This window comes from Mobula birostris, chromosome 12, assembly GCF_030028105.1.
Source record: "Mobula birostris isolate sMobBir1 chromosome 12, sMobBir1.hap1, whole genome shotgun sequence".
NCBI classification, from domain to species: Eukaryota; Metazoa; Chordata; class Chondrichthyes; order Myliobatiformes; family Myliobatidae; genus Mobula; species Mobula birostris.
Genome location: NC_092381.1, coordinates 72622856 through 72648651, shown reverse-complemented (window position 1 = coordinate 72648651; position 25796 = coordinate 72622856). Strand labels below are relative to the sequence as shown.

The window sequence follows — 25796 nt, the reverse complement described above, 5'->3', positions numbered from 1 at the left end:
TGAAAGTGCTGCACATAGATGCAATTATGAGGAAGGTTAAATAGATGATATTATCTTGCATAAAAAGTCTTGCAGTTTTATTGTCTTTTGGCATGTGTTATTATGTAAGATATAGTTAATAATTGTGAAATAGGTATCCTATAAGCTGATTCCGCATACTTTAGACCAGTTATTAAAAGCAAAATAAAACCTCTATACAGATAAAATTTAAGCATGTAAAGGGCAATGCCATTATAATTAGAGTAGAACTGAAAATAAAATAAAACTAAAATCATTCAACTAACCTATTTAAAAAGAGAACCATCACATGATGAAACCAATGAAAATCCATTCAATACAGTACATATAAAAGGTCAAAAAATAACATTTCCAAGTTCTCTTTCAACAGACTCTATCAGTTTGGCAGATAACCACCATTATGGAAAAAATGCAACAGGGATCTGAGAAATGCAGTTCCAGATTAAGAAGAGCGCAGCATTCTGAAGTTTGAGGCTTACTGCAAGCCTGCTGACTGCAGTTTCCACAGGCAAATGATGTAATCATCCAAGTCTCCTAAATACTGCAAGAGTTTAATTAAAGCAATAAAAATAAAGATTGAATAGTAAATCAAGCTTTAAAATATTAATTCTGCTGTAATGCTGTTGATGTCCTGAATGAATACCTGTAGGATCAAAATTTCATGAAGCTCATTTTCACATTGGCACAGTGGCATGCAAAAGTTTGGGCACCCTGGTTAAAATTTCTGTTACTTTGAATAGCTAAGCGAGTAAAAGATGACCTGATTTCCAAAAGGCATAAAGTTAAAGATGACACATTTCTTTAATATTTTAAGCAAGATTACTTCTTTATTTCCATCTTTTACAGTTTCAAAATAACAAAAAAGGAAAAGTGCCCAAAGTAAAAGTTTGGGCACCCTGCATGGTCAGTACTTAGTAACACGCCCTTTGGCAAGTATCACAACTTGTAAGCGCTTTCTGTAGCTAGCTAAGAGTCTTTCAATTCTTGTTTGGGGGATTTTCACCCATTCTTCCTTGCAAAAGGCTTCTAGTTCTGTGAGATTCTTGGGCCGTCTTGCATACGCTGCTCTTTTGAAGTCTATCCACAGAGTCTCGATGATGTTTAGGTCAGGGGACTGTGAGGGCCATGGCCATACATTCAGCTTGTGCCTCTTGAGATAGTCTATTGTGGATTTTGAGGTGCGTTTAGGATCATTATCCTGTTGTAGAAGCCATCCTCTTTTCATCTTAAGCTTTTTTTTTTAAACAGATGGTGTGATGTTTGCTTCCAGAATTTGCTGGTATTTAATTGAATTCATTCTTCCCTCTACCAGTAAAAGTTCCCTGTGCCACTGGCTGCAACACAAGCCCAAAGCATGATCGATCCACCCCTATGCTTAACAGTTGGAGAGGTGTTCTTTTCATGAAATTCTGCACCCTTTTTTCTCTAAACATACCTTTGCTCATTGCTGCCAAAAAGTTCTATTTTAACTTCATCAGTCCACAGGATTTGTTTCCAAAATGCATCAGGCTTATTTAGATGTTCCTTTGCAAACTTCTGACTCTGAATTTGTGGTGAGGACGCAGGAAAGGTTTTCTTCTGATGACTCTTTCATGAAGGTCATATTTGTGCAGGTGTCGCTGCACAATAGAACAGTGCACCACCACTCCAGTCTGCTAAATCTTCCTGAAGGTCTTTTGCAGTCAAGCAGGGGCTTTGATTTGCCTTTCTAGCAATCCTATGAGCAGTTCTCTCAGAAAGTTTTCTTGGTCTTCCAGACCTCAACTTGAGCTCCACCGTTCCTGTTAACTGCCATTTCTTAATTACATTACGAACTGAGGCAACGGCTACCTGAAAATGCTTTGTTATCTTCTTATAGCCTTCTCTTGCTTTGTGGACATCATTTATTTCAATTTTCAGAGTGCTAGGTAGCTGCTTCGAGGAGCCCATGGCTGCTGATTGTTGGGACAAGGTTTGAGGAGTCAGGGTATTTATAAAGCTTTGAAATTTGCATCACCTGGCCTTTCCTAACGATGATTGTGAACAAGCCATAGCTCTAACAAGCTAATTAAGGTCTGAGACCTTGGTAAAAGTTATCTGAGAGCTCAAATCTCTTGGGGTGCCCAAACTTTTGCATGGTGCTCCTTTCCTTTTTTTCACTCTAAAATTGTGCAAAACAAAAATAATACACTAATCTTGCTTAAAATGTTGAAAAGAATGTTTCATCTTTAACTTTGACTTTTGGAGATCAGTTCATCTTTACTCACTTAACTATTCACAGTAACAAATTTTGACCGGGGTGCCCAAACCTTTGCATGTCACTGTATATATTGATTGATATTAATTATTGCTTACAAATGATGAGCCTGTATAGAATTTGAGTTTATAATTAGTACAATATTTATTGCAAGGGTCCTTTGCACCTTGTTAATTGATTTTAATAGAAGGGTGGGCAGACTCGTGGATATTGCTTTTTGAAATTAGCAGATTACACTGTGGAGTCCTTTCTGTGCAGGTTTCACTCAACCTGCTCAGAAATGTGTGGAATATGGGTCTTAGCTGCAACAAAGCTCAAACAATGTTGCAAAAATACTTGGGAACTAGTATCTGTTGCTTACTTATATTGTACCTTTTGTATTTCAGTCTTCCATTCTTGTTCTCTTGTGCAAAACATTTGAATTGCATTCTGAAGAAAATCTAATCTCTTGTTAGGGGACATCATTAGTTTCTCATCATTGATGTGTGTTGCTACGTTATTTCATAATTTTCAAGCGCAATGCAGGAAGGAAACTTTTCTTCCTGTCTGGTCCATGCCAGCTCCCAGCTGTTTTAAAAAAAAAATTATGTACATTTTTACATTTCTATTTTACTACATGTTTTTTGTTAATTACATTTTTCATGTAGCCCTGCTGCTTATTCTCCCCCAGGCTCACCTAACTTTTTTTATATAGTCGTGTGTGACAACAGAAAGGATTCAACATAATATTTTTTCATCTTAAGCTGCAATTTTTGTGGATTGCAATTGAAAGAATATTATTTACATAAGGCTTAGTGTTCTCTGTGAAGGTTGGTAACTCTCCTGTTTAAAAGGCTTTTTGGCTGGTCATATGTTCTTAACAAGGGTGCTAAAGGAAAATAGTGATGAGAACCTCAATTGTTTGGTAATTGAAACCTTTAAAATTATCTCAGTATAGTATTTTAGGATAAGGTGTGATGTCTTGGTGATTGTATTGAGTAACTTCACTAATTTAGTTTGTCTTCTAGTTCGTGGTGACTTACTGAGATCAGATTGGAGTTTTGTTTGGGATCTTACTGAGTTCTTGTTTGGTGGTAGGTTAGTGAGGGGAAGCATGATCAGTTGAATCTACTGCATGTCACTATCTCTATCCATTACATAAAAGTTGACAATTAAGAACACATCTCAGTGTTTTGTGAAATCTACTTTTTTAAGTAGGCAAGCTATTTGGGGATTTTTGAGTGAACACTAGAATTATTCCATTATATTTTGAGTAACGAATGATGCTGGTTTGTGGTTATAACAAAATTTTGCTGTCAGGGCTCTTGCTGATTCAAATGAGTATAAATTGGTTGCCAATTGTCCTGTCAAAATGTAATTTCCATTTTCAGAATGTTGATTATGTTGCTGCATTGTCATGCTAAAGCTAGATGTATAAGGGGCCATATTAACAAACTGGATTTTGAGATAGTGTGACTGCATTTAATTCATACTGAAACCTTCAACAGCTACCAATACCATCTTCCCCCAATGTGCATACACACATCTCAGCTATGTTTCACACTGGAAATTACAATTTTAAAATTGTTTGAAACATTATTTAGAAATATTGATTAATCCCCATTTGGGCTTAACACTAATTCAGTGTATAAGCAAGATGTGAAAATCTGGAAGAGGTCCATTCGGGAATGGTGTATTTCACTAGGAAATACAATCTAAAATACAAAATAGTTCAGTAATCAGCAGGCACGAAACAGCACACTCTGGTGCCTTCCGTATCATTGTAGGGGATTTCAGCCAGGCAGGCTTGAAGTCTCTAAACAACTACCACCAACATATCACCTGTGGAGTCAGAGGAGCCAACACACTTAACCACTGTTATGTTGCCATCAAGAAAACAGACTATGCCATCTCATACCCACACTTGGGAAAGTCCAATCACCTGGCTGTACTTCTACACCATGCTTACCAAGAAGGTATGGTCAAGGGAGGTGAGGAGTGCGTACAGGACTGTTTTGAGTCGGCGATGGGGACAGTATTCAGGGATTCATCCTTAATTCTGAATGAATACAGCACAGTTGTCACCAATTTCATCAACACCTGTGTAGATGAATATGTGAGTGCCTTTGAGAATATACCAGACATTGACAAACCAAAAGCCAGGAGATTTGTAATCTACTGAGGGCTAGATCTATGGCATTCATGAACAGTGCTCCAGAACTATACAAGAAATCCAGTTGTGAGCTAAGGAAGACTATTTTAAGAGCAAAAAAAACAATTCTGATTGAGATTGAGATGGAATTGGATGGACATCAGCTCTGGCAGGGTTTGCAGGCCATTACTTCCTACAAAGTGAAACCTAACGTCATGAATAATATTGATGCTTCACTCCCAGATGAACTCAACACCTTTTATGCACACTTGATGGGTGAATAAAACTGCAAATGTGTGAATGCCTGTGGCATCTGGTGACTCTGTGATCTGTCTCAGAGACTGATGGCAGAGCATTTTTCATGAGGATGAACCCTTGCAACACGTTAGACCCTGAGGACTCTTCAAAAACTTGTACCAACCAACTAGTGGGAGTGTTCAGACACCTTCAATCTCTCACTGCTGCAGTTGGAAGTTCCCACCTGCTTCAAAAGGGTGACAATCATATCAGTGCCCAAGAAGAGCAGGGTGAGCTGCCTCAATGATTATTGCTCCTTAGCACTCACATCTACTGTGATGAAGTGCTTTGAGAGGTTGGTGATGGCAGGATTCAGCTTCTGCTAAGCAAGGATCTAGGTCAGCTGCAATTTCCCTATCGCCACAATAGGTTCAAGGTGGATGAAATCACACTGGTTCTTCACCTCGTCTTGGATAGATAGATACTTTATTCAGGGTAGCATTACAAGTGCAGATATACAAATAATAGAAGAGAAATAAGAAAGAATAAAAAATACGTTACCTCAAACTGTCTAATGGGGGGGGGGCATCATTTCCCCCACTATAGCTTCTCATTATAGAGCTAATGGCCAAGGGTAAGAATGATAGCTGGCAAATAGTAATGTCTGCATCATGCTGCTGTTTATTGATTACAGCTCAGCATTCAATGTACTAGTACCCTCAGTTCTAATCAGGAAGCTCTAAAACCTGGGACTGTGTACCTCCGTCTGCAATTGGATCCTTGATTTCCTCATCAGGAGACCAGTCTGTGTGGATCACAATTAACATCTCCTCTTCACTGACATCTTATCCTTAAGGATGTGTATTTAGCCCACTGCACTACTCTCTCTACTTTCACGACAATGTGGCTAGGTAAGCTCAAATGTCATCTATAAATTTGCCGAGGACACAGCTATTGACTGAATTTCAGATGGTGACAAGGAGGTGTACAGGAGTGAGATATATCATCTAGTTGAGTGGTATTACAACAACATCCTTGCATTCAATGTCAGTAAGACCAAGGAATTGATTGTGGAATTTAGAAAGGGGAAGTTAAGGGAACACACACCAGTCCTCATCGAAGGATCAACAGTGGAAAGGGTGAGCAGCTTCAGGTTCCTGGATGTCAACATCTCCGAAGATCTAGCCTGGGCCCAACATACAGATACAATTACAATAAAGGCACGACAACAGTTATATTTCATTAGGATTTTGAGGAGACTTGGTATGTCACCAAAGATGCTCACAAATTTCTACAGATGTACTTTGAGAGCATTTTAACTGGTTGCATCACCGTCTGGTATAGAAGAGCAACTGCACAAATCAGAAGAAGCTGCAGAAAGTTGTAAACTCAGCGAGCTCCATCGTGGCCTCCAACCTCCCCAGCATTGAGGACACCTTCAAAAGACAAATCTCTCAAAAAGGTGGCATCCATCTTCCCAGGACATGCTCCCTTCACATTGCTACAATTGAGTAGGTTCTGGAGCCTGAAGACACACAATCAATGTTTTGGGAGCCATTTCTTGCTCTCTGCCATCACATTTTTGAATGGGCAATGAATCCATAAACACTACTTCACTTTTTTCCTCTTTTATTGGATCACTTATTTAATGTTTATCTAGACTTACTGCAATTTATAGTATTTTTATTATTATGTATTGCTGCCATAAAACAACAAATTTCACAATGTAGGCCAGTGATATTAAATCTGAAAAAAGATACTACACTGGATACCTTTTGAATGGTATTGCAAATTGAAGCATTATTTCTTGTCAGTTGACTTGTTTCCATTCTGTATAAAGAAACCAGATAAAAACTATTCTGGCAATTCCAAGTATATACTAATTTAAGTATACTAAAGCTTGACCTGAATTCTTTTGGCTTAAGCAAACAATTTTAATAGTAATTTTGGTGTCTGATACTGGAATACAGGTGTCCCCCGCTTTTCGAATGTTTACTTTATGAAACCTCACTGTTACGAAAGACCTACATTAGTACCCTGATTTCGCTAACAGAAGGTGGTTTCACTGTTATGAAAAAAGCAGTGTGCGCTAAAAGGCAGCGCGTGGCCCGAGCAGCCACTCTCCCCCGGATTCGGAGTGACATTCCAGCCAGCATTGCTTAAACATGTGCCTGTGAGCAGCCGTTAGCAAGATGAGTTCTATGGTATCGGAAAAGCCTGAAAGAGCTTGTAAGGGTGTTACACTTAGCGTAAAACTAGACATAATTAAGTGTTTCGATCGTGGTGAACGAAGTAAGGACTAAGTGAGTTTGGCTTGTGGAAGCTGACGAAGATGATTTTGAAGAGGTTTTGGCATCCCATGACCAAGAACTGATAGATGAAGAGCTGATGCAATTGGAAGAGGAAAGGATAACAATTGAAACTGAATGAGTAATGATAAAGTACGACTTTAATTTTGAAAGGGTACATAGGTTTAGGGCATATTTGCAGGATCGTTTGAGTCCTTACAAAGAACTGTATGATAGAAAAATGCGCGAGGCTCAGCAGTCAAGCAAGCCTTCCACAGCAGACGACGAACCTCGACCTTCGACATTGAGGAGGGCAGTCATAGGAGAAGATGAGCTGCCTGCTCTAATGGAAACAGAAGATGATGAGATGACACCTCAGTGTCCCACCACCCCAACACCCAGGCCACGGACAGATACCGATTTGTGGAGAATGCAGTGGTAGCCGGGAGGCACACAGCTCATCTTTAAGAAAAGAGCCGAAATAAACATGCTAATTAATTAGGTACCGCTCAGCACGTAATTAATTAGCTTGTTTATTTTGGCTTTTTTTTTAAAGATGTGTTGTGCGCCTTCCGGCTACTGCTGCATGCTTCGTGGATCGGTATCAGTTTGCTGCCCGGAGAGTGGGGGCCACTGCACCACCCAAACTCCAACGACTCAGCCTAACACACCATTATCAGTGTGCTCGCTGTCTTCCCGATTCCCATAAGTGATACTACACTGTACATACATTATTTCTACTTTATATCGGCTGTGTATTTTTATGTGTTATTTGGTATGATTTGGCAGCTTCATAGTTTAAAGGTTACTGGAGAGCGCTTGTGCCGTGTTTTTGCCGATGGCGCTTGCGCCGTGTTTCTGCCGACAGCGCTTGCGTGAGATTTTTGCTACGGAGAACAGTTCAAGCAATGATTGTGGGAAAGTATTTCTACTTTATATAAGCTGTGTATTATCATATCATTACTGCTTTTACTATGTGTTACTGTTATTTTAGGTTTTATGTGTTATTTGGCATGATTTGGTAGGTTATTTTTGGGTCTGGGAATGCTCACAAAATTTTCCCATATAAATAAATGGTAATTGCTTCTTCGCTTTACGACATTCCGGCTTACGAACCGTTTCATAGGAACACTCTACCTTTGGATGGCGGGGGAAACCTGTACTAAGGTTTACAAATCTATTCCAAATCATTTGCTGTGACTTTTAGAATAATATTCTTAATTTTTACTTATTTGACATTGCATATGGTTTAATAGTTCTGTAATTAACTCTTTTGCTTTGAATGGAAGCCAGAGTGTCATTGAAACACATTGTTATTCTGACTTCTAGCAACAGTCAACATGATTTTTGAGCCTTGTTTCTGATGGTACAGATTAGTAATGAATTAGTATGTGTTTAGGAAACTGCAAATTCCACAAGTTTTTGATGGTCTTCTGGCATTCAGTTCTGCTTATACAAAAATAAGTTTTTTTTGTAAGGTGCAGTTCAAAAATTCTTCAGGGATGAATTTTCAATGTATTAGAAATAACGTTGAACTTCATTTTGTTAAAGTGCATATGTACCATGTAGGTGTGAAACTTTTAGATTCTAAACTTCTGACTGACAAAATCTACAGAGAATCATTGCATCTGAGAATTAGGGTGGGTTTGTGCTCAGTTTAATTCCACCACAGTACTTTTGTTCAGTGGCACTGAAATTCTATCATTAAGTTTTTTTTCCCTTTCCAGCTTGTTTGAGTATAAAGGCTTGAAAAGTAATGAAAGACTATTTTGACTCTGTGATTTGTCTGTAGGAAACAAGGTCACATGTGGCTTGAAGGTGATATTTACAGGTCCGTGAAGAAACGGCGGGCTATGGATAAAGAGTGCACTGGATTAAACCAGATTATTTCCGGCATTGATAATCTCTGTCTTGGTGGAAACATGAAGATGCATTCTATAGACAAGTGTTTGGAGGTAAGGAAGTTTCCAGAGTCTGTATTTTCATTTAGACCATAAGGCATAGGAGCAGAATTAGGCCAATTGGTCCATTGGATCTGCTCCACCATTCTATCACAGCTGATTTATTATTCCCCTCAAACTCATTCTCCTGCCTTCTCCCTGTAACCTTTGACACCCTGACTAATCAAGAACCTTTCAACCTCCACTTTAAATCTACTCAATGACTTGGCAACCACGACCAGTTGTGACAATGAATTCCACAAATTAACCTCCCCTGGCTAAAGGAATTCCTGCTCATCTCTGTTTGAAGTGGACGTCCCTCTATCTGAGACTGTGCCCTCTGGTCATAGACTTACCCTCTAGAGGAAACATTCTCTCTCTCCCCCCCACCCCCATTCTTCTAAACTCCGGTGAGTCCAAGCTCAGAGCCATCAAATACTCTTCATATGTTAACCCATTCGTTCCTAGAATCATTCTCGTGAACCTCCTCTGGACCTTCTCTAATGTTAGCACATTTTTTCTTAGACAACAGGCCCAAAACTGCTTACAATACTGCATCCGGTCTAGCCAGTGCCTTATAAAGCCACAGCATCACATCTTTGTTCTTGTATTCTAGTCCTCTCAAAATGACTGCTAACATTACATTTGCCTTCCTTACTACCAACTCAACTTGCAAGTTAACCTGCAGAAGGACTTCAGTTCCTATGTACCTCTTACTTTTGAATTTTTTTCCCATTTAGAAAATAGTCTACACCTTTATTCCTTCTATCAAGGTCATGCTTTTCTACCCTAGAATCCATTTGCCACTACTTTGCCCATTCTCCCAATGTGTATAAGACCTCCTGAAGACTCCCTGCTTCCTCAACACTACTTGACCCTCCACCTATCTTTGTACTGTCTGCAAACCTGACCACAAAGCCATGAATTCCATCATTTAAATTGTTGACATATAACATGGAAAGAAGCAGTCACAATACCTTCCCCTGCAGAGCACCATTTGTCATCGGCAGCCAAACAGAATAGGTCCTCTTTAGTCATAGTCATACTTTATTGATCCTGGGGGAAATTGGTTTTCGTTACAGTTGCACCATAAATAATAGTAATAGAACCATAAATAGTTAAATAGTAATATGTAAATTATGCCAGTAAATTATGAAATAAGTCCAGGACTAGCCTATTGGCTCAGGGTGTCTGACCCTCCAAGGGAGGAGTTGTAAAGTTTGATGGCCACAGGCAGGAATGACTTCCGATGACGCTCTATGCTGCATCTCGGTGGAATGAGTCTCTGGCTGAACGTACTCCTGCGCCCACCCAGTACATTATGTAGTGGATGGGAGACATTGTCCAAGATGGCATGCAACTTGGACAGCATCCTCTTTTCAGACACCACCGTGAGAGAGACCAGTTCCATCCCCACAACATCACTGGCCTTACGAATGAGTTTGTTGATTCTGTTGGTGTCTGCCACCCTCAGCCTGCTGCCCCAGCACACAACAGCAAACATGATAGCACTGGCCACCACAGACTTGTAGAACATCCTCAGCATCGTCCGGCAGATGTTAAAAGACCTCAGTCTCCTCAGGAAATAGAGATGGCTCTGACCCTTCTTATAGACAACCTCAGTGTTCTTTGACCAGTCCAATTTATTGTCAATTCGTATCCCCAGATATTTGCAATCCTCCACCATGTCCACACTGACCCCCTGGATTGAAACGGGTCAATGGTACCTTAGCTCTCCTCAAGTCTACCACCAGCTCCTTAGTCTTTTTCACATTAAGCTGCAGATAATTCTGCTCACACCATATGACGTTTCCTACCGTAGCCCTGTACGCAGCCCCATCTCCCTTGCTGATGCATCCAACTATGGCAGAGTCATCAGAAAACTTCTGAAGATGACAAGACTCTGTGCAGTAGTTGAAGTCCGAGGTGTAAATGGTGAAGAGAAAGGGAGACAAGACAGTCCCCTGTGGAGCCCCAGTGCTGCTGATTACTCTGTCGGACACACAGTGTTACAAGCACACTCTTATTTCCACTCTTTGCCTCCTATCAGTCGGCTAATCCTCTGTTCATGCTAGTATCTCTCCTGTAGTAGCATGGGCTCTTGTTAAGCAGCCCCATATGTGGCATCTTGTCAAAGGCCTTCTGAAAATACAAGTAAGCAATATCTACTCTCCTTTGTCTGTCCTGCCTGTTATTTCCTCAAAAGAATTCTAACTGATTTGTCAGGCAAGGTTTCCCCGTAAGGAAACCATGCTAACTTTGGCCTGTTTTATCATGTGCCTCCAGATACCCTGCAACCTCATCCTTAATAATGGACTCTAGCATCTTCCTAACCACTGAAGTCAGGCTAACTGGCCTATAACTTTCTTTCATCTGCCTCTCTTCATTCTTGGAGTGGAGTGATATTTGCAAGTTTTCAGTCTGCCGGAACCATTCCAGAATCTAGTGATTCTTGAAAGATCTTTACTAATGCCACCACAATCTCTTCAGCCACTTCTTTCAGACCCTGGCATGTAGTCCACCTGGTCCTTGTGACTTATTGACCTTCAGACCTTTCAACTTCCCAAGCATCTTCTCCTAGTAATAGCAACTACACTCACTCCTACTCCCAGACATGCCTTAGAAATGTTTATGCATAGATGAATGATACTTGAGTTAATAGGATACGTTTCAACAGCAATGTTCCCTTTAATTTTAATTAGATGTAGTGTGCATCATCCAATCTGGTGACCCTGAGAGGGAGACTATCAGTTTGATTGTGGCAACTATATATTGACTAATTTATGTATGTGTTGGTGTTGTCTGTAATTCACCTGGTTGAATTCGTATCTAAGTTTCATGTTTAAGATCCATTGCAAGAATATGAGCACTGTAATGATGGTCTGCACTTAAATTCGTTCCTGTGTGAGGTGTCCAGTGAGACATTAATATTTAGGTCTCATCTGTTCTCTTCATAGACTGAAAAGAACCCTAGAGATTTTTTTGAAGAAGAGCAGGAGAATTATCTCTAATATCCTAGCTAATGCCACTTGTGTAAAGAAAGTTATTTGGTTGTTTTCATATTGCTATTTCTATGAGAATTGTGACAACCTAAATTAGTGGCTATACTTCAAAATATTTCATCAGCTCATGTTGGAAGGGAAGTAAAATTTGTCTGTTTTTAATGCCAGACCTTCTTATTTCACTTTTTCCTCAATATACATGGAAAATAACTTGCATGTTAATTTACACGGTTGTGCAGATGTAGCTGTCTAGAGCTGATTTGAGAAGAGGTCACCTCAGCAATATGGTTCAAAAGTGATGTACCATAAGAATTAGTGTCACAATCATAGTTGTTAACAATTTATATTAATAATTTTAAATTTTAAGAACTTTTTCTGTAGAAATTTTAAATTGTGGAACTTTCTATTTTCATTTCTTTAAATTTGGAAAAATTATTTAAAAGAGAAAATTGAGCAACTATTTTCAGGTCAAGCACAATTCCTGGGACAATTCTTTGAAATATTATCCTATGTCTGTTTATATATTCTATAATTTATATGTATAATGTTAAAGTTTGTAATGGAATTGGAAATATGAAGTAGTTTTCGTAATGTTAAATTTCTCCATGGGGAGAAACTACTTTGGTAATTCTGGTGAAAAGACTAAAAGGCATGTAGAGTGTTTAGAAGTGAATTCAGAAACCAATTCACATTTTTTAAAAAATGGAAATCTGAAGATTCCCCTCCCTAGCGAAGAGTTTGTTTTTTTTTAGCTATCTGGAAGAAATGCAACTTAAACAAGGTTGATATGGGTACTTTCTAATACTTCACATAAGCATTGGCATTGCATTTTGCAGAATAGCATGCAGAATTTTACATGCAACTTTCATATGGTACACTTGTCGATAATTAAATAAATTGTGGAACATGGTTCCCTTCAGATCGTATATGTAGTAAATTGAACTTTATTCTGACATGGCATTTCCACCTCAAACATTAACTCATTAACTGAATCCACATGACCTCTGCTTATTTGCTCTAAATCTTATTCATGCATGTTTTATTATCTCTAGATTTGATTACTTCAGTTTTCTCCTGGTTAGTTTTTATCATTCCACAAACTCACTCAAAAGCACATAGAGCATATTTCAACTATCAGTTAATTCCGTGATTAATTCTAGAATTCTCTGCTTATTCTAGAATTTCCAAATTTTGCATACCTCTATCTTTCTTTCCTCTTGGTATTTAAGTTAAGTACACTAGTATCTTCTGAACAATGCTTGATGAACAATATTATTTAATGTTGATATTGTAGTACACTTTGTGGGCACGTGGCCAAGTGGTTAAGGCATTGGACTAGTGACCTGAAGGTCGTGAGTTAGAGCCCCAGCCGAGGCAAGTGTTGTGTCCTTGAGCAAGGCACTTAATCACACATTGCTCTGTGACGACACTGGTGCCAAGCTGTATGGGTCCTAATGTCCTTCCCTTGGACAACATTGGTGTCGTGGAGAGGGGAGACTTGCAGCATGGACAACTGTTGGTCTTCCATACAACCTTGTCCAGGCCTGCGCCCTGGAGAGTGAAGACTTTCCAGATGCAGATCCATGGTCTCGCAAGACTAACAGATGTCTTTATAGTACACCTTGGCACATTTTTGTTTAGTAAGCACTTTGTAATTACAGATGCTTCCTTGGCCTATTTCAGAATAGAATTTTAGTTTTGTCTTTCTCTTGCACCAGTTATGATTTGGTTGTACTAAAGTCAGTAATCATAATACAACTGTTTTTTTAAAAGGTGAAGCAGATATGAAAATGATGCTATGGTTGAACTTGATTTGCATCTCAAACATATATTAGAATACAACTTTTAGAGAATGTTTTTCTTTGTGAGGTATACAGTATGTGTATGCTTACATTCAGCAGCCAGTATCTTTTTTTTCTTGTCTTTCCAACATTACACAATGGTTCTGACCAGCCATAGTGAGTAAGATGCTATGGTTTCAGCTTATCCTTGCTGACAGTATAACTAGTATTTAATAAACTCAGACAGCTAACAAATTAATTTGCTTGTGTGTATATCTAAATTTTATGCTGTTACTTGTTTCCCAAGTAAAGCCTTTTCTTGATAATACATTTAAATAATTCCTGGTACTTTTTCTTTTCCTTAATCATTTACACTTTAATAACTTCAATATGAGAAAGTGTTACCAATGTACTTGCATGGATTATTCTTTTATAAAACTTGGACTTTCCTTTTCCTTCGGGTACAGACTTTACAAGTTTAAAAAAAATAAGAGCGAGTTTTGAGCATTTATGAAGAGCTGTTAAAAGTACTTCATTTGTTCAAGTAGATCTCATTTTTTTTGCTATCAATAGGTCATTAATGTTGATAGTGAATTAGAAAGAGTTAAGCTTATAGGGAATGGACAGAATACAAACTTTTTAATACTCTATATTAAAGAAGGTAATTCCATCATTTGGGTATCATCTGTTGGCACCCTTGTTTTATATTTTGAAGACGCAAATTTGAGTAATGTGATATAAATACAGAATGTAGCACTGCAGCTGCGATGCATGATAAATTATGTTGTTTAAAGCACAAATAATGGTTTTCGTGTTTGCACCTGAAGTGGTTTAGGTTCTTTTTAAATGACAAAATGGTACAGGCTAAAATGGTTCTGTAAGATAAATCAGCATTAGTTCAGACCAAAAATAGTTAATATGAACCTGACCATCCAACAAGACCGGATTATCTGTCAGGTTCAGCTTGAATATCAAAACTTTATTAAGACTTTATTAATATTAAGACTTTAAGGTAGAATCAGCTGTGGTTGTATTGAGCTCAAGAGCTGTTTTTAATTTTGTACTTCTGTTTATGTTACAGATTCTCCAGCCTTGCAATGCATAGTAAAGTTTTTATTTTGTTTCCTTGATCTATATAAATGACTAGACCTTTGGCATTTTGGAGTTGAGAAGAATGAAGGCATAATCTTGTTGAAACGTCAATGATCCTAATGGGGCATGATGCACTAGATGCTAAGAAGTTTCCACTATAGCAGTACACAGGCAAGGGGCATTATAACAAAATAATGGGCTGGTCATTTAATATTGAGCCACATAGGAATTTCTTCTTACAGAGTGTTTTGTAAGCTAAATCATTAAAGGTATTTTAGAAAGGAGATTTTTTTTTTAAAGATTGGTGAAGTCTGAACCAGTGGAGGATGGCAGGACCATAGGGATTGTTGCATAGATTGTGTAAAATGGATTTGTAAACTAGGTATTGGAGTGAATTATAACAAAGACCAATGAGCAAAACAAAATAATTCAGATTAAGATTTGCTTAGAAGAATTTGGGTTGAGTAAGTATTGTGTGACAGTGTTCGGAAGAATGCTAATGTCCTTTCAATGTAGAATCATAGTCATACCACATGGAAATAGATGCGTCAGCACACCAAAACTGGGCCAACCATCAAGCATCCCTTATTATCTGCATATCTTCATCAATTCCCCCATATGCTAACACTCATTTTCAAATGAGGTGCAATGTACAATGGCCAATTAACCTACCATTCTGCATATTTTTGAATTCTGAGTGGGTGGAAATTGAACACCCAGAGGAAACCCACATGATCACGGAGAGTGTGCAAATTCCATGCAGGCAGTAGTAGGAGACAGTATTGAGCTTAGGTCACAGGAACCGTGTTTCTACTAACGAAAGCTCATTGGGAAGGCTTTGGTTTTTGTCATTGGTAAAACGTGCAGATTCATTCAGATCATGACAAAATACGGACTTTTAGTATCTTCGCTGGCAGGAAACTCAGTGTAACTGGATATACAGTATGGCTAAGGTGCAATTTAAATTACAGGAGGAAAGAAAAGTAGAAGGTACTACTTCCTTGAAGTTATTTTGAGGTTAAGTGGAGAAACAGTTTTGTATGATAAGGGCAAGTTGAGCCATATAAAGAATGCAATCAAGTTAAGTTATGAAGGTGTATTGAATAAACTAGGTTTTAACTGTCTTGAGTTTGGAATGTTGAAGGTGAGCAAAGTATGTTCTTAAAATAATTCAGTTTTCAGTACAGTTGGATTAGGTGCTCTTATGTGAGAGCCCAGCACAATTTAAACCTAGTGATTATAATTTTGGACAGAATTCATGATACACTTGTTCACACAAAACATAATGGAAATGGGTGATATTCTTTCTCCAAAAATGGTGTGGTAGTGGGTAATTTTCTAGATTAATAATGTCACACTCTTGTGAGATAACTACACCAAAGGATAGGAAGTAAAGGTAGCTGAATGAATATTTAGTTATAAAAGAGCCATGATCTGATTGAAAGGAATACCAGTGTTAAGAGTTTTTTTTTTCCTGCCACAAATATTTCAGTCTTTTATTTCCACTCCATAGTTCAGTCCTTTGTATATTTTGTATTACTGGACCATACAGTAACTACATTCTAGCATCCTGGTTTATTTCTGAACAATATTGCAATGCATCAATAATACACATACACCGAAGTGCCATAGTGCTGCACTGTTGAAAGGGATGTTCCAGTGCAAATACTACTGTCCTCTTAACCATCAGTATGGCCACTTCTCAAAAACAATGCTGCAGCTTTCCTTTAAGTTAAAAAATTAGTTTTTAAGATAACTCATGATCTAAATCTGTTTTGCTTTCCTTTGAAAGAACAATTATCCTGAAGATGGAAATCCTGCAACAACAAATTATATGACTCAGGGAGATAAACTTCGTGCCTTGAAATGTAGGAGACAACCACGATCAGCAACAACTGGAACATTAAGGTAATGCCTTAATAAATGATAAATGAAGCAGTAGGTGCCAATAAAATTCTTAAGTGGGTATAAATGTTATAGAAATTTTAGGTGTGAGTTTGAATACATTTAGTCCATATCTCATTATTGAATTGCTACTTCACCTACCGAGCTCATTAAATTTAACACCAAAACTTACTGTTTTGACAACTCTGGAAAAAATTTTGTGATCTGTATTCCTGCATATGAAATGCAGATTAATAGAATATAGAATTAATTCTCTAACAAAATGTGATCTAAAAGAACATATAACACTTGAATGTATACATGATTGTTTCAGTATTATGTTTTGTATAGCACACAAATCTAGTCTGTCAATGTTTATAGTTCCATATGAGTTTTCTGTCTTTTTTTCATTCTACCTTGTCAACATACTCTTATATTCCTCCATTTTCTCCTGCTCATCTATTGTCTCAAATGCATCTACTGTTTTGCAACAGTTACTCTTTCTGGTACCTAATTTTTTGGTTATTAGCTGCCAACTCAGAATTTACTGAGCCATTTTGGGTTTTCTTCTAATATCTTTTTTTTCTAAACCTTAATGTCTGTATTCTTATTACAGGACTGTAGTAGTGTTCAACTCTAATTTGCGCAGTGGATTAGGTTCCTACTTCTCTGGAATTCTTGCCTTGTTCCACTTTTCACATCTCTATTTAAAATGCTGCTGTTTTGATTGTCCTTCCAAGAATCATATCAAGTTTCTGAGTGATTCCTTTTGTGCATTTTATATTCTTACCTGTTTCCCTAGCCTCTGCTCTGAGGAACTGCTGAAGTGATTTCTAACTACCTCCCTTTTTGTTTATGTTCACAACCTTCCTTTCCAGTCTAAACATAGTTCAGCTTAGTTCTCCTCTAATTTTGTTTAACTAGGTAGAACTACTGTTACTTAGCTCCATGTTTTTATTTTTTAAAGTAACCAGTGAATTGTCCAGATTAAAGTTCAAAGTATATTTTATTATCTAAAGTACATGTATGTCACCATGTACAACCCTGAGAATCATTTCCTTGTGGGTGTCCTCAGCAAATTGAGATCAATGAAAGATCAACCAACATACAGATACTTGTCCTTCTGTTCTCACACCTTGGTTTCCATACTTTGCCTCTTCCATACTTCAGAGTAGCAGAAGTTTCCCACAACAAAATGTGGATTGAAGCCATGGTCTTTACAGATCAATCCTAGTGTTGGATTAGACACTCCTAGTTTTAACATTTCCCATGCTTTTTATTTTTGTATAATCGGTGGGGAAGGGGTGTGCTAGCAGGAGCAAACTTGCCTTTCTCACCTTAAACCTATGCTTTCTAGTATTTGATGTTTCTACCCTTGAGACAAAGACTGACTGTCTACCCTATCTTTGCCTCTCGTTTTATGTTCTTCTATCAGGTCTCCCCTCAGTCCTCGATGATCCAGAGAAATCAATCCAAGTTTGACCAACTTCTCTTTATACCTAACATACTCCAATCCAGGCAACACCCTGGTGAACCACTTTTACCCTCTTAAAAAGCCTCCACATCTTTCCTGTAATGCGGTGACTAGAATTTTACACAGTACTCCAAATGTGACCTAAGTTAAGTTTATACAGCTGCAACATAACTTCCCAGCTTTTATACTCGCGCCATGGCTGAGGTGATAGAGGTGAGTATACTGTATACAGCCTTTACAACTTTGTGTAATTATGTTGCCATTTTCAGGAAGACCCTAAGATTTCTATTTGCATCATTGTTCCTAAGGATCCTACCATTTACTTGTACTTCCCTCTTGCGTTTGACCTCCCAAAGTGCACCTCACACTTATCTGGATTAAATTTCTTCTGCAGTTTCTTTGGCCATATTTCCAACATCTATATCAAACATAGTGCAGAGAACAGTACAGTACAGGCCCTTCTGCCCATGCTGTTGTGCCTACCTTTTAACCTATTCCATGGTCATTCTAACTGTTCCCTTCTACTTGCCCCATAACCCTCCCAATTGTCTTTCATCCATGTGCTAATCTACGAGCCTCTTGAGTGTCCCTGGTATATTAACCTAACCACCACACTGCATACCAGGCACTCCGTGGAATTAAAAAAAAACTACCTCTTTCATCTCCCCTAAACTTTTCTCCACTCACCTTAAAAGGATGTCCTCTGGTATTAGCCATTGCTGTCCTGGGAAAAAGGTATACTCTTGTATGCCTTTATTAAAATACCTGATATCAACATTTGGTCTAAATAGAAAAATCCTAGCTTGCTCAGTCTCTCCTCACAAGATATGTTTTCTAATCCAGGCAGTATCCTGGTAAATCTCCTCTGCACCCTCTGATCCTTCCATATCCCTACTAAAAGGAGGCAATCAGAACAGAACACAATATTCCAAGTGCAGTCAATCCTGCTGTACGTTTTGACAACCTTCCTTCCTATCCACAACTCTGCCAAATTTTGTTTCCTCTGCAAGCTTGCATTTTTCTCCAAATAGTATTCCTGTAGAATGTTGCTGGTCACAGATCTCCAGTCAGAATAACATCCCTCCAGCAGTACTGTTTTCTTTGACCAAGCCATTATGAATTGGTCTACCAAGTCTCAATCATTGTGTTTGTTAAAATGCAGCTGTTATACATAATTTTTAATATATAAAAAAAAGCTTCAGTTCACTAATGTCTGCCCTTTCATCTTGTTGCCTGATGTAGGGTTGCACTTTAATTTTAAAAATAATTAAGTTACGATTTGCATAACGAAGGACAATTGAAGTGGAAAAACTGATGTCATTCTTTATCCTTAACATATTTGTTGATGTTTCTTCAAAGATGACTACAATGTGCATTGCAGTGATCAAAGAAGTATTTTTAGTATATTTTCAAAGCTGATTGAACAGATGTAGTTAAGGGATTTTCAAGAGACTAATGGCCATCTACTCATTTCCTGTCTGTAGAAAATAAAGTTGGAACAAAGCTATTTAACATGGATTTGGATTTTATATTCTTTATTCTATGCACGTATTGAGATATAAATGAATAATTGTAATTTAATAAGGGTTATTTTACTTATTATGTCTTGTTATTTTAAAGGCTGGATGATATGAAAATTCATTCACGATCTCCATCACAACCATTCAGGTAACCAACTATATTTATGATTATAATTCTGGCTTAAGTACATTATTAAATAATTACAGAACAGGTAAAAGTGAAACTGAGCTAGTTTGAACAATGCAAGAATTAAGAAATAATTTCTTAAAACCCCCTTTTTTGAATAACTGGACACTTGTATTTTCAGAATTTCTTATTCTGCTAATTTCACAAGTATTTTTTTTCAGCAATATTTGTAAGTTAGATTTTAGGTAAAGTGATCACCTGCTTGAACTCTGCAAACCAGATATATGGCAGTTTCCTTATTGCATAGTACCAAATGTCAGTTTACCAAGTCAGTTATGATCTATTCTATTACAACTTGCCCAAGTGTGAAAGACTTGCTTAAGTTAAGAGACTTGTCACAGAATTTGCATAGAACACTTAGAAAGAAGAAATTATCCCCAAACAGTTGAACTAAAATCAAGTGGAAGTTTGTGTTAAGGTAAAGAAATAAAAAAGAGCTAAGTTGAAGATGCAGCCTTTAGGGAAGAACCTTCACTCCTTTGGGACCCGGGTGCTGGACTTTCTGACCTAATTATCTTGGTTTTTCTTTCTGAAAGGAAAACAATAGCAGAATGCAGAATATATTGTTACAGAGAGTGTCCTGCAGGTAAATCAATAAGTTACAAAGGTGTGATGGAGATAGATAAGAGATCAAGAGTTCATCTTTATCTTATGAAGTCAGTTCAATAGTCTTAAACAGTGGGATAGAAGCTGTTCTTAAGCCTGAAGGTGCATGCTTTTGTGCTTTTGTATCTTCTAACTGATGGAAGGGGAGGGAGAAGAGCGAATGACTGGGATAAATTAATTTAATTTACTTCGGAGTTGGTAATAGAGGCAGTAGATAGGGCAGTCCAGTGCTCCGATTGTAAGATGTGGGAAGTCAGGGACAGCACAATTGTCTCTGATGACTACACCTGCAAAAGGTGCATCCAGCTGTAGCTCCTGTTAAACCGAGTTAGGGAGCTGGAGCTGGATGAACTTTGGATCATTCGGGAGGCAGAGGCAGTAATAGGTCGGAGTTTCAGGGAGACAGTCACCCTTAAAAATCAGGAGAGAGGTAACTGGGTGACTGTCAGGAGAGGGAAGGGGCATAGACAGAAAGAGCAGAGCACCCCTGTGGACGTTCCCATCAACAATAAGTATACTGTTTTGGATACTGTTGGTGGGGACGACCTATCAGGACAAGCTGTAGTGGTCGCGTCTCTGGCACCAAGACTGGACCCTCAGCTCAGAAAGGAAGGAGGGAAAAGAGGAGAGCAGTAGTGATAGGGGATTCGATAGTTAGGGGGACAGTTAAGAGGTTCTGTGGGAGAGATTGAGAATCCCGGATGGTCTATTGCCTCCCTGGTGCCAGGGTCCGCGATATCTCGGATCGAGTTCTTGGTATTCTCAGGAACAGCCAGATGTCATGGTCCACGTGGGGACCAATGACATAGATAGGAGTAGGGATGAGGTCCTGAAGAAGGAATATAAGGAGTTAGGAGAGAAGTTAAAAAGCAGGACCTCAAGGGTGGTAATCTCGGGATTGCTGCCCCGAGACAGAGAGGATAGGAACAGGAAGTTATGACAGATAAATGTGTGGCTGAAGAGTTGGTGCAGGGTGCAGGGGGCAGGGGTTCAGATTTCTGGATCATTGGGATCTCTTCTAGGGAAGGACTGACCTGTACAAAAAAGACTGGCTGCACCTGAACTGGAAAGGGACCAGCGGGCAGGTTTGCTAGAGCTGTTGGGGAGGGTTTAAATTGGTTTGGCAGGGGGGTGGGAATCAGAATGTGAGTGCAGAGATTAGGGTAGAAAGACAAGGGAATGATGCGATGTGTTCTGAGTTGGTGAAGAAGGACAGGCAGGGGACAAAACATAAATGTAGCCAGTTAGAGGGGTTGAAATGTGTCTACTTCAACGCAAGGAGTATTAGGAATAAAGGGGATGAACTTAGAGCATGGATCAGTACATGGAACTACAATGTTGTAGCCATTACTAAAACTTGGCTGGAGGAAGGGCAGGATTGGCTGATGCAGGTACCGGGGTTTAGTTGTTTTAAGAGGAATAGGATGGGAGGTAGAAAAGGGGGGGGGTGGTGAGGGGAGTAACATTACTGGTCAGGGATAATATCACGGCTATAGAAAGGGAGGACGCTGCAGAGGGAGTGTCTACTGAGTCAGTGTGGGTGGAAGTCAGAAATAGGAAGGGATCAATCACTGTGCTGGGAGTAGTCTATAGGCCCCCAAATAGCCCTCGGGACACCGAGGAGCAGATAAGAAGGCAGATTTTAGAATGGTGCAGGAAATACAGGGTTGTAGTTATGGGTGATTTCAACTTCCCTCATATTGACTGGTACCTCCTGACTGCAAGGGGGACAGATGGGGCTGAATTTGTCAGGTGTGTTCAAGAAGGACTCCTGACATAGTATGTAGACCGGCCAATGACAGTAGAGGCCATAACTGGATCTAGTTCTGGGTAATGAACCTGGTCAGGTGGCAGACCTCTTGGTGGGGGAGCATTTTGGTGAGAGGGACCACAACTCTCTTAGCTTCAGCATAGCTATGGAAAAGGATAAAAACAGACAAAATGGGATAGTGCTTAACTGGGGAAGCTCTAACTATGAAGGGATGAGGCAGGAACTAGTGAGAGTAAATTGGAAACAGATGTTAAAGGGTGAAAGCACAGAAGTAATGTGGAGGAAGTTTAGGGACCACTTGTGCTGGGTTCAGGATGGGTTTGTTCCACTGAGACAAAGAAAAAATGGTAGGAAAAGGGAACCGTGGCTGACGAACATGTGAGGCAACTCGTCAAGAGGAAGAAGGATGCAGGAGGGGCTCATGAGAAAAATAGGGTAGCCAGGAAGGAGCTTAAGAAAGGACTTAGGAGAGCTTGAAGGGGGCATGAGAAGGCCTTGGCATGTAGGGTTAAGGAGAACCCTAAGGCGTTTTATGTGTATGTGAAGAACAGAAGGATGACAAGAATGAAGGTGGGGCCGCTAAAGGATAAAGAAGGCAACATGTGCCTGGAGGCGGAGGAGGTTGGGGAGGTCCTAAATGAATATTTTGCTTCAGTAGTCACAAGTGAAAAGGACCTTGATCAGGGTGAGGTCGAAATAGAACAGGCCTGTGTGCTGGACAATATGGAGATTAAGGAAGAAGTGGTGTTGGACCACCTTAAAAAACATCAAGATTGATAAGTCCCCAGGGCTGGACGTAATGTACCCCAGGTTGCTGTGGGAAGTGAGAGAAGAGGTCGCTGGAGCAGTAGCTATGATCTTTGAATCCTCTTTGGCTGCAGTGGATGTGCCGGAGGATTGGAGAATGGCAAATGTAGTTCGCTTGTTTAAAAAAAGGTAATAGGGAGAATCCTGGGAATTATAGACCGGTGAGTCTTATGTCGGTGGTCTGCAAATGATTGGAAAGGATTCTTAAGGATAGGATCTACGAGCATTTGGAGAAGTACAGTCTACTCATGATCGTCAACATAGCTTTGTGAAGTGCCTCACGAGCCTAACTGAGTTTTTTGAAGAGGTAACAAAAGAGATTGATGAGAGTAGGGTAGTAGATGTCTACATGGATTTTAGTAAGGCACTTGACAAGGTCCCCCATGAGAGACTCCTCCAGAAAGTCATGAGGCATGGGATCAGTGGAACCTTGGCTGTTTGGATAAAAAATTGGCTTACAGGAAGAAAGCAGAGGGTAGTAGTGGAAGGAAAGTATTCTGCTTGGGGGTCGGTGACCTAGTGGAGTGCCGCAAGGATCTGTCCTGGGACCTCTACTCTTTGTGATTTTTTTTATAAGTGACCTGGATGAAGAGGCAGAAGGATGGGTGAATAAGTTTGCGGACGACACGAAGATTGGAGGAGTTGTGGATGGAGCTGTAGGTTGTCGAAGGTTACAAGAGGATATAGACAGAATGCAGAGTCGGACAGAAAAGTGGCAGATGGAGTTCAATCCGGATAAGTGTGAGGTGATGCATTTTGGAAGGACAAACCAGAAAGCTGAGTACAGGGTTAATGTCGGTTACTTAAGAGTGCAGACGAACAGAGGGACCTCGGGGTTCAAATCCATACATCCCTCAAGGTCGCTGCACAGGTTGATAGGATAGTTAAGAAGGCCTATAGGATGCTAGGCTTCATTAATAGGGGGACTGAGTTCAAGAGTAGAGAGGTCATGTTGCAACTCTACAAATCTCTGGTGATACCACACTTTAGAGTATTGTGTTCAGCTTTGGTCACCTCATTATAGGAAGGATGTGGAAGCTATGGAGAGGGTGCAGAGGAGATTTACCAGGATGTTCCCTGGATTGGAAAACAAGTCCAATGAGGCAAGGTTAGCAGAGCTGGGATTTTTCTCTTTGGAGCGTAGAAGGATGAGAGGAGGCTTGATAGAGGTCTACAAGATTATGAGAGGCATAGATAGGGTGGATAGCCAGTACCTGTTTCCCAGGGCAGGAATAGCAAACACTGGAGGGCATATGTACAAAGTTAAGGGAGGAAGTTGTAGGGGAGACAACAGGGGTAAGGTTTTTTACACAGAGAGTTGTGGGTGCCTGGAATGACTTGCCAGGGGTGGTGGTGGAGGCTAAGACATTAGGGGTATTTAAGAGCCTGTTGGACAGGCACATGGATGAAAGAAAAATAGAGGGTTACGGGGTAGTGTGGGTTTAGTACTTTTTTTAGGAATATATGGGTCAGCACAGTATCAAGGGCTGAATGGCCTGTACTGTGCTGAGGTATTCTAGTGTCTAGTATATGAGGGATTCTTGATTATGTTGGCTGCTTTCCCAAGGTAGCAGGAAATGTAAACAGATTGACTGGAGGGGAGGCTTATCTTCCTGATTGTCGGGGCTGCATTCACAACTCTCTTGCGGTCTTGGGCAGAGCAGTTGCCATCCCAAGCTGTGATGCACCAGGATAGGGTGCTTCCTGTGGTGCATCTGTAAACATTTGTGAGGGTCAACGGGTCTGCTGAATTTCCGGAGCCTTATGAGGAAGTAAAGACACAGTTGTGTTTTCTTGGCCATAGCATCTATTTGGCTGGATCAAGACAAGTTGGTGACATTTACACTTAGGAACTTGATGCTCTTAGCCACGTCCACCTCAGCACCATGGATACAGAAAGGAATTTGTACTCTGTTCTGTTTCCTGAAATCAATAACCAGGTCTTTTGTTTTGCTGACATTGAAGAAAAGGTGATTGCCCTGACACCATTCTGCTTGGTTCTCTATTCCTTTCCTGCCAATAGTGAGACAAAAAGAAATGCTTCAGATGTTAGATTTCAAGCTGGAAAAGGTTAACACACTAGAGAAAAGTCACATCATTATGAGATCAATCAGTTCAGTTGTTCGTCCATCATTGACGTCGATGAGGACCTCGACACCATAATGATGGTGTCGAGACTAGCGCGTGATTTGGATTTAAGTGAGGGAGAGTTGCGCAGCATCAGCCTCACTCTCTCTTCCCAATTCCCATCTGGATCCAGTGGCAAGACAGAGTCTAGACGGCTGGAGATGGGACTAGGCGCAGTGGATGACCAGGACATCTTCTGTTGTCTTGTCCTGCTCTACACGTTCCACGACGCTTGCAGAGACCGCCTTCTTGACCGTTGGACCTTCCATTGGTCTCGTCCGCTCAATCTGCCGGAGTCTGTCTTCACATGCTGGGATAGACAACTCCCTATCTCACCAAGGGTTTGAGACCCGTCGGCTACCCTCACCTGGTTTAGCCGGCTTGTCGAAGCTGTTGCCCGGGGTGTGGCCGCTGTTGCATGCAAACAGCTACAGGGAGCCACAGGTGAGAGCTGAGTGCCAGGTGGGGACCAAAGGTGGACTAATCGCCCTGAAAAGGACGTGACATGTTCCCCCACCAGAGGTGCTACCCCTCCCTGACACCCCGTATACCCCAATGAGATCAATAATGGGTTGGGATCCACTGTGGATTAAAAATGAATAGAAGTGCAATGCTACAAGTTGGGGCATGGAAAAAGCTCAGATTTATGTAAAGTGGGAGCAAGTCATAAGGTACCAGAAGAATGAATGGGAATG

General features: G+C 39.9%; 1 protein-coding gene across 1 annotated transcript in view; it reads left to right on the top strand.

Moving 5' to 3' along the window:
* Positions 1-25796, top strand: part of cdc14ab (cell division cycle 14Ab) — a 137220-nt gene that overhangs the window by 87699 nt on the left and 23725 nt on the right. Inside the window, exons 11-13 of the mRNA XM_072274105.1 lie at positions 8703-8865; positions 16518-16633; positions 19704-19751. Of these exons, the coding sequence (XP_072130206.1) occupies positions 8703-8865; positions 16518-16633; positions 19704-19751 (327 nt within the window). The remainder of the gene's footprint in view (positions 1-8702; positions 8866-16517; positions 16634-19703; positions 19752-25796) is intronic.